At 42.1% G+C, this 12441-nt stretch overlaps 1 protein-coding gene across 1 annotated transcript in view; it reads right to left on the bottom strand.

Annotated features, from left to right (window-relative positions):
• Window positions 1-2745: 2745 nt before the first annotated feature.
• pcbp4 (poly(rC) binding protein 4) overlaps window positions 2746-12441 on the bottom strand; it is a 51739-nt gene continuing 42043 nt past the window's right edge. The window contains exons 11-14 of the mRNA XM_058050726.1: window positions 11249-11324; window positions 11061-11110; window positions 5370-5539; window positions 2746-3684 (exon numbers count right to left, since the gene is read on the bottom strand). Coding sequence (XP_057906709.1) covers window positions 3345-3684; window positions 5370-5539; window positions 11061-11110; window positions 11249-11324 — 636 coding nt within the window. The 3' untranslated portion in view covers window positions 2746-3344. The remainder of the gene's footprint in view (window positions 3685-5369; window positions 5540-11060; window positions 11111-11248; window positions 11325-12441) is intronic.

The raw sequence follows: 12441 nt of genomic DNA, 5'->3' as shown, positions 1-12441 counted from the left end.
CTGCGTTAAGAAGCCGTACAACAGCAGCAGACAAACCAAGCAAATCAGGTCAGAACCAAGTGGATCTTCCACTGCTTTTAGAAATGTCCAGGAGCTATTTGCCCCCCCCCCCCCCCCCCCCAAAACAATTTAAAAAAGGGTATAATTTGTTTTACACTTTCTACCCCTTACTACTGTATTAGCCTAGCTGCTAGCTACTTCGTATTAGCAGTATGTTTAACAGACAGGAACATAAACAAACATTGATTCCACTGTTGAAAATGTCACTTTTGTCGTTGCTGTACTGTATTTTTTACAGCAGTAATTATTGTTTAATTGTTTTACTCCACCGCTGAACCACTGCTATTGTAATTGCATAGCTGATGTGAAAGTGGGAGGAAAAGTTGTTTTTGAAACGTTGTTGTTTTTTTTAAGATGGCAAAAAGAATGATCAAGAAGTGGTGAATAGTGAAAAAGACAAACAGAATTTACTTACCAAATACTTTTTGTAGGACCATACTGAATTCCATTTTTTCCCCTTTGCTTATTTGCATCATGTTGAATTGCGTCATATCGCAAGATATTGCACCATATCATATCGGATTGCATTGATTTGAACTAAGTGATTATCGCATTATATCACAAGAAAATTCCATGTATCGTTAAAATATCGTATCGCTGGCAGTGCATCGACATGTGTATCGAATCGTCCTCAGTGCTGAGATTCACACCCTTATTGAGTATTTTCAAAATTATATATATTGTAGCGTTGCTGGGGACACTTCCTGGTTTATTTAAATTATTTGTACAAATTACTGTTTACGCTGTACATTGTTTATATTTGATGTCATCTATTTATTCACATTATTATTATTTATTATTATACGGGAGCCAGGCAGCGACATTTCCTTGGCAATTTCACTGCTGTGTTATTGTGCAATAAGTCATGTTTTTCATCCTAGTATTCAAAATATAGTGTCGGTCATACCAGACATTTTACTTATTATTATTATTATTACTTACATTTGGGTGGATGAAGTTGATACCTGAAGTGTCAGTGGGGTGGCCGGAGAGTGACATACATAGTTCCGTTACACACTGGTCTCCGTTACAGGTATGCTGGAGCCTATCCCAGCTGACTTCAAGCACCCTGGACTGGTGGCCTGCCAGCCAATCACAGGGCACATATAGACAAACAACCATTCACACTCACATTCATACCTATGGACAATTTGGAGTCGCTAATTAACCTAGCATGTTTTTGGAATGTGGGAGGAAAATTCCACATTCCACGCTTCAGTCAGTGAAAACCGTGAAAACTCGTTGTCATTGTCCGAATACTTCTACACCGAGCTGCAAAAAGGGCAGATAAGGTGAACGGATCTTCACTTCCTCCCCTGAGGAGGAGGATGCGGTGGTGCGTACAAAATGTAATTTCATAGCATCACCTGAGAACTTATTTTGCCATTCACATTCCTCTATGTGCTTTTTCATTCCGTTTTTTTTTTGCGTGCTTGAAGTACATCAGTTATTGGTTGCGAGTTACACAGCAGGTATTTTCCTTTTCTATTTTTTTCCACTGCAGTTTTCCCTCAAATAAAAACCAGGAATCACCGCTGTGTGATTGACACTTTATTCCTGGTTGTGGATTACCTTTTTGGTAATGTTAATGGTTTTATTTCATTTCAACATGCATCAGATTACAATTGAGTGCATCCCATAATCAGTTCCCAGTTCCACATGTCCAAAAGGAGTAGGAAGAAGCAAAGCTTATTAAATCCTACCCCTCCATCTGGTACTTTTACAATCACTAACTGTTACATTTGTTCACTTCCTGCTTTCCTAATATAGTTTAAGTTTAAAAATTATTATTATTATTTTTTATTTTATATATATATAGCACATCATGACTGGTTCAAGACTCTTCATCCTTGTATTTAGCAAACATCAACTGCTTGTATTGTTTCTTGAATTGGCTCATCGTTGTGCATTGTTTGATTTCCTTACTCAATCCATTCCATAGTTTGATTCCACATACTGAAATGCTATGGCTAGCATAACGTAGTCCTAGCATAGAAGTGTTTCAAATGTACTTCTTCCCTGAGATCATATTTCTCCTCTCTTGTAGAGAAGTATCGGATGACATTTTTAGCTAATTGCTTATTTTTAGCCTTATGCATTATTTTAGCTGTTTGAAGATGAACTATATCAGCAAGTTGAAGTATTTGTGATTTTAGAAATAAGGAGTTAGTATGTTCTCTGTAGGCGGCATTATGAATTATCCTTACTGGCCTTTTTTGCAGTACATTTAGCGAGTGAAGATTGCTTTTATAGTTATTAGCCCATATTTCCACACAATAAGTAAGATATGGTAGAACCAGAGAGCAATAAAGAGTGTGGAGTGATTTCTGATTGAGAACAAATTTTGCTTTGTTCGATATTGAAATATTTCTGGCCACCTTATGTTGTATATTTGTAATATGAGGTTTCCAGCTCATATTTTCATCTATTGTGATCCCCAGAAATGTCTATTTGCTATTTGCTGGTATGTGTCCTTTCTGCTGTTACCAAACAGCATGATTTTAGTTTTATTTAGGTTCAAGGACAATCTATTATCATCAAACCATCTTTTTAGTGTGACCATTTCTTCTCTGACCGTTTTAATGATCGTTTTGCGACACTGACCGAACAGAGGTTTGGTTTAAATTGTGTGTTTACTGTTTATACACGCGTCATCATGACAAAGCAGTAAGGACACGAAACCCGTCAGGAAACAAAGACTTTTAATACATGAAACAATACTAATAAATAAAGATGAAACGAGTGCACAATCAAAAGAAAATCCAACAAAAGAAAGGAAACACTGAACAGTCAAGTACAGTACCATAAAAACAAATTCCCCCCAGACATTTACAAATTTTCTTAAAAACTTCCAGAGGCAAACATAGACGTATAAAAGCATCATACAGTTGGGGTACTTTGTCATCTGAGTATAATTTACAAACTATTAGGATAAATACTGATGGTTGACCTCCAACGTGAGACACGCATGTGAAAAGACGTTTCACCATGTGTGACTCAGGTGGGCTTCAAGCCCTTTTTCCATATTTTGACGTAATAGATCAATAACAGTGACGTGACGATGACGGCAGCCCACCGGTTTGACGTGAAACTCACATTGGGTTGATAACGGTAAATGATTGGAAAAGCTTTGCTCCGTTGGTCTCTTCTCTGTTGGTGCATCATAGAACCAAAGTCAAGGGCGTCGCTGCCTCCGAGGGCTATGGCTACATCAGGCGTTTGCGGAAGAACATGAACGGCTGTCCTTCATTAGGCTCCCCAGGCGCGGACCCGCGGGGGCTTCATCAGTAGGGGGCAAACTTCTGTCTCTCTGGCTTTTTGATGCAATTGGCTGAGGAGATTTTGGCCGTGTAGGCCGCCAGGGTGCTGTGGGAAGGTGCCGCCGTGACCGCCGCCACGGCGGGGGCCGGGCTGGATAGAGTCAGAAAGGGGACAGACTTCATTCCCAGCAGGCCGGAGAGGGGCACGGCGCCGTACGGGGCGCCCAGAACGTGAGCCGGGGCCAGGGTGGCCAGGGTGGGCGCAGGAGACGCGGCCGGGGACGCCGGCTGGGTGAAGGCCATGTTGAGGTCGACCGGCGCTGCGATGGTGGCGGCCTGGGCTGTGGATTTGGCTGTCTCTAAACTGGGAGGACACAAGGCGGGGGGGGGTGGGGGCGGAGACATGCGGCCGGGACGGGAATGAAGATTAGCGGATTATGCTGTTGCCCCAACACTCACTTCGTTGACAGTCATGAAAACCTTGCCAGAAGGCAAACGGCCAATAGACTGATAGCCGGCTAAAATCAAGTACCACATGCTCCCGAAATGGGGGATGTTTGTTCACAGGATTACGCAAAAAGACTGAACAATAATACCAAATACTGGTAGTATTTTTCTAGCATAGCGGCTATTGTAATTGCACTGCTTCGCAAGGGACAGGAAATGTGTCCATTGTAAATATAGCTGTTTTTATTTTAAAAATACTCTATAATTTAACATGAAATAAAAAAAAATTGTAAAAAAATTTCAAGAATAAAGCCAAATTATAAAGAAAAAACCTTCACTCTCTGTAATCTAATAAAAAAGTAGTAATTTAATAATATTGGGATATTATTAGGAAAAATAACAATCATTTTAGTACCATAAAGTTGAAAAGTTCATTCATTCATTCATTTTCTACAGCTTAATCCTCACTAGTGTCACAGGTATGCTGGAGCCTATCCCAGCTGTCTTCGGGCGAGAGGCGGGGTACACCCCTGGACTGGTGGCCAGCCAATCACAGGGCACATATAGACATTATACACAAATATAGAATGAACTCCTCGCATCATTGGCGCAACTCGGCTCGCGCCATTGCATTCCAGTGGATTCCATTAGACGGATTATTTGCGACATTTTGTTCCACTGGGTGGACACGTCGCGCCGATTTCTCGATGTGGCGCGACAAAAATTTTAAACATTTTGAAATTTTCTTGCAGCCAAACTCAATTTTTGCCGCCGTTACGCGCCACCACGAGCCAGTTGGGAAGCAGTTTGAGCCACCGCACGCCACTAGGCACCTTATTGGCGACACTCGGCGCCATTGCGAATTGCATTGGCACGGCCCAGTGGACTCTTAGCATAACAAAACAAGGATAAGGATTTTCATTCATTCATTCGTTTTCTAGCGCTTATCTTCGCGGGGGTGCTGGAGCCTATCCCAGCTGTCTTAGGGCGAGAGGCGGGGTACACCCTGGACTGGTGGCCAGCCAATCACAGGGCACATATAGACAAACAACCATTCACACTCACATTCATACCTATGGACAATTTGGAGTCACCAATTAACCTAGCATGTTTTTTGGAATTGAACTCGGGTCTCCTAGCTGTGAGGCCTGTGTGCTAACCACTTCACCACCGTGCAGCCCGGATAAGTGATAAAAAAAAACCCAAAAAACATTAAGAACACAGTTGGACTTAAGTGATATTAACATATAATAACCTTAATGAGAATTTATGACGTTTATTGTTGTTTTCTACCAGAGAGGAGAATGTATAAAGACAATTTGATCTAATATTTTCGAGGTTTTCTTCCATTTATGGATTAATTCATGTCCATTGTTCAAACGCCTCAGCTCCACTCTAAATATTTCATTCCATCAAAACATTGCCAATAAACACAGCCATGCTTTTACCGTTTCCCTCGGGCTCAATTACCGGTCATACAAGGACGTACCTCGTTATCACTTGGGACTACAGCATGACCTTTGACCCTTTTAAGGGTGCTGCACCCCCCTCCCCCCCAACAGGCCTGGGCTCTGATTGATTTGATTACCCGTGACCACTTACCAGGAGGTAATGAGGTACTGGGCCAAGTTGATGCTGACTGGGGTTCCTGTGATGGTGACATGGCGGTCGCTTGTCCCGTCCAGTTGGCTGCCGATTTTGATCTGGGCTCCCGACACCTGCCTGATCTCGTTGATCTTGGTGCCCTGACGGCCGATGATGGAGCCGATCAGCTGCAGGAAAAGACAGCGGCGGTGAGACGGATGTGGAAAAATGGATGACTAAGGATAACGGGATGGATGATTGACAGGGAATTCATTATGAATATCTCTATGTGGAGTTTAGGGATAGGCTCCAGCATACCCCGGCATAGAAAATGTATTGTTGGAATGATGTGGCGTTTGTGTGTTCAGCGGACAGACTGTAAATCCAGCCTTCCCAGAGGAAAACAACAGTACTAAATCACATCAGCTGACATCAGGCAAAGCACTTCAAGTATTGCAACAACATTGTTTGTCCTCAAGTGAGTTGCTCATCCATCCATCCATCCATCCATCCATCCATCCGTCAAGCATGTCAAAAGCATTTTTTTTTTTAAACTCTTCCGGGGTCGGGCTTAATTGCCTCTGAGTGAGTACAGGCCGAAGAGAAGACAGAAGGCACATTTGCCTCTCATTAATCCGAGTGGCTAAAAGGTTATTGATTTCTCTGAGTGCCGGCGACTTCCCAAACAAATGACTTCCCAAACGTAGACCACTGAGAAGCATCTTTGCACTAATGGAAAACATCACGGAAGAATACCGTAAGTTAGATATCACTAGCCACGTATACATGGAACCAAATATTACAATTCCATTCGGGTTACGGAAAGAATCTAACCTTTGTATACGCCTCATTCCCAAAGAAAATTAATATATAATCGGAATCCTTTCCCCAATCAGATCGAGGTATCTTGTACCCGCGCAATCGGAAAGTTGTCAGACTGCGTTCTTCTTCCTGGTGTTTTTCTTCTTCTGTTGTTTATTGGCGGTTGGCAAGCAGCTTTGGTGTGCATTAGCGCCATCTGTGGAACAGAATCTAAACCCTTCTATACGCCGTTCACAAGTCCACTTTTATTCCAAAATAAAATACATATCTATATAAAACATGTGCCCAGCTTCATTAACAAATATTAGCAAGATTGAACTTTATCTTTTCCTGTTCCCGGGTGCGTTCTTTCAGCCAATGCTGAGATATGACGTAACACGCAGACGTTCGATTTAAAAAAAAAATGGAGGCCAGCAATCGGCACTGGACTGCTAAGGAAAGTTTGTTTTGGATTCAAACAAAATTTCGAAAAACTGGCAATATGGAGTTATTCCAACAAGTGAAAGAAAAACTCCAGGAAGTCGGTATCACATGATGTTGGTGTTTACGTTTTACTGGGCATGCCCCATTGACTATTCTGGTTGATTATAGCGGCGCATGTAGACACACCATTGGAATATTCCTTTCCATGGATACCATTGCTTTCGGAAAGGTCATTTGGAAAAACTCCTCATGTAAACGTGGCTAGTGACGTGCAGTCAGGTGAGATCATGATGAAAAATGTCAAAATAAATGATCATGATTCATATAGTCATATAGTGTCAAATGTTGTTTTAATTTAAAAATTAATTTTAATATTTGCTGGGAATCACTGGGAATCAACTCCAACCACTTTTGCCTGAGCTTAGATTTCCCGGTCGCTATAGCTAACAATCATAAACACAGCAAAGCAAAGAGCAGTCCTAGAGCTTATCTGCCCTACAGCACATGCCCATATAAGGAAACCCCGGCTTACTGTGACGTCACAGGGAGCCAGTGGAAAAACTCCTCATGTAAACGTTGCTCGTGATGTGCAGTCAGGCGAGCCAGGTGAGATCATGATGAAAAATGTCAAAATAAATGATCATGATTCATATAGTCATATAGTGTGAAATGCCGTTTTAATTTAAAAATTAATTTTAATATTTGCTGGGAATCACCAACTCCAACCACTTCTGCCTGAGCTTAGATTTCCCGGGCGCTATCGCTAACAATCATAAACACAGCAAAGCGAAGGGCAGTCCTAGAGTGTATCTGCCCTACAGCACATGCCCATATAAGGAAACCCCGGCTTACTGTGATGTCACAGGGAGCCAGTGGAAAAACTCCTCATGTAAACGTTGCTAGTGACGTGCAGTCAGGCGAGCCAGGTGAGATCATGATGAAAAATCTCAAAATAAATGATCATAGTCATATATTGTCAAATGGCGTTTTAATTAAAAAATTAATTTTAATAATTTTCTCTTTCTGGGAATCACCAACTCCAACCACTTCTGCCTGAGCTTAGATTTCCCGGGCGCTATAGCTAACAATCATAAACAGAGCAAAGCGAAGAGCAGTTTATCTGCCCTACAGCACATGCCCATATAAGGAAACCCCGGCTTACTGTGATGTCACAGGGAGCCAGTGGAAAAACTCCTCATGTAAACGTGGCTTATGAGGCATTCCCCTCAGCTTCAACGAGTTTCAACGTGTTCCAAAAATACACGTTTCACCCAAAGCGGACGCCGGCTTCCCACCAACAATAGATACTGCGGCGCACGGGGCTCAAGTGCCGGGTGTCAGGGTTCAGTGGCTGCCGTGTGCAACCAGATATGCAGCAGGACGGGAGGGTGCGCAGACAGTGATGGAGCGCTCGTAGTACGTATGTGTGTGTTGGCAGCTTAGCAGCAGCTGACGCGTGGGCCCAAATACACAAACACACGCGCCGCCCCAACGCCCGCCCCGCATTTGGAATTCCTTTGGATGGACGTCAGCGGCCTGTTGGGTAAAGTCCGATTCGTCACCCGTTTGCTCTGTCTGGCTATTCTCGTCTCGAAGGGGCGGTGGGCTGCGACACGGAGAACACGCGGCCTAAAAAAAGAGTAACTCCGGAGACAATGGCCGCCGCAGAGCCCGTATAACCGATAACACCTCCACCCACCGGGGGCTCGCAATCTCCTCCTGGCCTCTTTCACCGCAGCTGTCAATAGACGCCAGCTGTCACCAAGTTTGGTGCAAACGGCGGCAGCATTCCTCCGAAAAGCCCCAAGCAAAGCAGTATTGATGCCGCGCGCAAGTACGCCGCGTAGTACACTTCCTGCTGAGCTAGCCGTCGCGGAGAACACAGGAAGAAGGATGCCATAACGGCGGCTGCAGCCATTTCTCTTCTGGCTAAATCTTTGCAGTGCTTAAGTATGCTATCCTGTTCACCGGTGTAAGCACTTTTTTTTTAATGCATCACTGTGTGCGCACGCCACGCCACAGCGTTCACCCCGCAGAGCGAGAACCTTATTGTGCAAGACGGGGGGGGGGGGGGGGGGGGGGGTGCGTGGTGGTGATGGAGGACAGAGGCTCAGTCCTGCCGATAAGTCCTCTCTTGTGGAACAATGGACCGAGCTCACACCTGCCCCCGTCACGTATGGAAGTGGAATCCCTCATTACACTGATGGATTGTACCACTTGCCATGTGGGGGTAGCCTGTGGAGGGGAAAGCTTTCGGAGCATTTTAGAAATGTGCCTGAAGGTCTGAAGGGTTTTGACTGTACGACGTTTTTCAGCCATTTTAGGCATCATGGAGGAATAAGCAAAGGCACACATTTGGAGCGACTCGTTACTGAGTCCTAATTAGGAGGTTTTTGTTCAGGTTTGGAGGCTTTTTAGTCATTTTTTAGCAATTATCTTCAAATTTTGATCAGCCGATAAACAACCTTATTTCACTTTCATAAATTCATTCAGCTGTCTTCGGACACCCTGGACTGGTGGCCAGCCAATCACAGGGCACATATAGACAAACAACCATTCACACTCACATTCATACCTATGGACAATTTGGAGTCGCTAATTAACCTAGCATGTTTTTGGAATGTGGGAGGAAACCGGAGTACCCGGAGAAAACCCACGCATGCACAAGGAGAATGTGCAAACTCTACACAGACATGGCTGAGGGTGGAATCGAACCCTGGTCTCCTAGCTATGAGGTCTGCGTGTGTTTTTGGGCCCCGGTATCCCAAAGTAGTATTTAATTGTAAAAAAAAAACATTCAACAAAATATAATGGAATATGATTTCATATTCTGCACGACGGATGAGTGGTTAGCTCGCAGGCCACACAGCTAGGAGACCCGAGTTCGATTCCACCTTCGGCCATGTCTGTGTGGAGTTTGCGCGTTCTCCCCGTGCATGCGTGGGTTTTCTCCGGGTACTCCGGTTTCCTCCCACATTCCAAAAACATGCTAGGTTAATTAGCCACTCCAAATTGTCCATAGGTATGAATGTGAGTGTGAATGGTTGTTTGTCTATATGTGCCCTGGGATTGGCTGGCCACCAGTCCAGGGTGTACCCCGCCTCTTGCCCAAAGACAGCTGGGATAGGCTCCAGCATGCCTACGACGACCCTTGTGAGGATAAGCGTTAGAAAATGAAAATGCCGCATTATTTTATTTAAAAAACAATATAGTTAGAAATCATACAGTTTTTGCATGTTTAATAAAAAGTGGCATTTTGTCCCACTTTGCTTGACAGCAATAGAACGTATCTTATAACTTTGTCCCATGCTGCACAGTACTAGGCCAATACTAGTACTACTATTGTATTTAAAAAAAAAAAATCTTTAACCTCACATTTGATTCCAAAAGCCGGTATTGTGTAAGAATGCAGAAAAGTACAATTTGATTGTGCTTATGTATATATTTGCTCGATACACAAGTAACTATACAGTTACTGTATTGTATGTATTAATGTATCACTTACTGAGAAATGAATAACATAGGTGAAACAAAAATGGCCTCTAATCCCTCAACTGCCAAGTACGAGTACGCTCCACGACCCCTCATCTCGCTCACGTTAGCGTCTGCTCAAAAAAAGTAAACACCCTTTGAAGCTACTTTTTTGTGACCCAATTTCCAAAGACTTATTTCCTCTGTGAGATGGAACGAGCTTGCAGCCGAGAGGCGCCGCCGGTGGAGGAAAGTCAGGGAAAGATGCGCCAACACAATGTTGGGTTTCATCCTTTCATGGGATTAAGAGAAATGTAAGGAAACCAAGCATTCCTGCTCCTTTTGGAATTTCTTGGCAACATTTATTTGTAAAGATTGACTTTTCTTCTCACGGTGGGCGTCATACTGATACTGATTATGATACCGCAAATAAAAATGAATCGATAATGAATTTCATTGTATGATTGAGCTTTAAAAAAAACAAAAAAAAAAGAATTCCGAATGCTGAAGTGACTTTTTGTGCTGAGATTGAAGAGACATTTTATGAAAAGATAAATCCTGGCGGAGGCTAACTGACGACAGAACGGTCTCTTTCCTTATTGGCTAGTTTGACAGCAGACGGCTTCTAAGTAGGTCAGGGAACATGAGAGGATTTACACGGCACTCACGGGAGCCACTAGAAGACGCTGCAATGCAGCCCGTAACAATCATGCAAAAGGATCCGTATCAGCTAAAAACCCTTTAACCTTGGATTAGGCTGAAGTTAAAATAATCAACGTAATTAGCCAGGAATCTCTCGTCTCGTTAGAAGTCACGCTGGTCACAGAGTAGGTCAATAGGGAGTATTAATATGTTTTTTTTTTAATTTATTATTATTATTATATATTATTATTTTTTAATTTATTTAATTTTTTTAAATTTTTTTTAATTTAATTAATATTTTTTTTAGGTTCAAATAAGAAATTACAACAATATGAGGAAAATATGTCTTACATCATTGGGAATAAGCAGCTCCTGAGATGTCTGGGCATTTGCATCCATCCCTGTATTAAAAAAAAAACAAACAATACAGCATAAACAATTTTTCTTTCAGGAAAAAAAACTCCCACTAATTCACTCTTGCGATCTAAGTACTGTTTTAAAAATCAGTTACAGTTGCTAGGCAATGCTGCCATCCATACCAGGGATGATAGTCGAAGCGGACTGGGCAACTGGGTTGAGGCCTTGCTGCATTGACAGTTGATGGAGTTTGGCCAGCTACGCAAAAACATCAGTAAAAACATCAAAAACACAGTATTAAGTTTTGCACTCTTAAAGGGGAACTGACCTTTTTTGGAATTTTTTCCCATTATTTACAATCCTTATGTGAAACATGAACACCTCTTTCCCATTTCTGTGCATTATAACAGAGGAAAATGAGTCAATATGAGCTAGCTTACAACACTGTCATTGGGATATGAAGCCGTTGCACTGATGATAATAAGTAATAGTTGCAGTACCTTGTCGTATTTTGATGATTTGAACACTACAGAAACTTATTTTCTCCGCTCATTGATACACATACTTATGCTAATTCTGTCAACAACAACAGCAACAGCGACAACACCTACGATATCCGCTCTCCTTGGGATGGCTGTATCTTCCAGCACATGGAAAATGCTGACAGGAAACAAGCATTTTTTGTAGCAAAATCGAGAGCTACGATTCCACTGTTAGTCGGCGAGATAAAAAATAGTTTTTCATGTTAGCTGCTACAATAATAATATCAATGTAGCTTAGCTAATATTCTAGTCAGTTATGTAAATCGAACACTGTTTGTTTTTTTTGTTTTTTTTTTTGAGTGCTTTAGCATGAAAGTAGGTATTTCCCATGACGCCGTTGCTAGCAAGCTCATATTAACTTGATTTTTCAACACTAGAATAGCAAAATTGAGAGCTACGATTCTACTGTTAGTCGGCGAGATAAAACTAGTTTTTCATGTTAGCTGCTACAATAATAATATCAATGTAGCTTAGCTAATATTCTAGTCAGTTATGTAAATCGAACACTGTTTGTTTTTTTTTGTTTTTTTTGTGAGGGTTTTAGCATGAAAGTAGGTATTTCCCATGACGCCGTTGCTAGCAAGCTCATATTAACTTGATTTTTCAACACTAGAATAGCAAAATTGAGAGCTACGATTCTACTATTAGTCGGCGAGATAAAAATAGTTTTTCATGTTAGCTGCTACAATAATAATATCAATGTAGCTTAGCTAATATACAGGTCAGTTATGTAAATTGAACACTGATTGTGTTTTTTTTAGTTTTTTTTGTGAGTGCTTTAGCATGAAAGTAGGTACTTCCCATGACGCCGTTGCTAGCAAGCTCATATTAAC

This window comes from Doryrhamphus excisus, chromosome 16, assembly GCF_030265055.1.
Source record: "Doryrhamphus excisus isolate RoL2022-K1 chromosome 16, RoL_Dexc_1.0, whole genome shotgun sequence".
Taxonomy (NCBI): domain Eukaryota; kingdom Metazoa; phylum Chordata; class Actinopteri; order Syngnathiformes; family Syngnathidae; genus Doryrhamphus; species Doryrhamphus excisus.
Note: the sequence above shows the minus strand (reverse complement) of the source record. Positions and strands in the feature narration are given on the sequence as shown.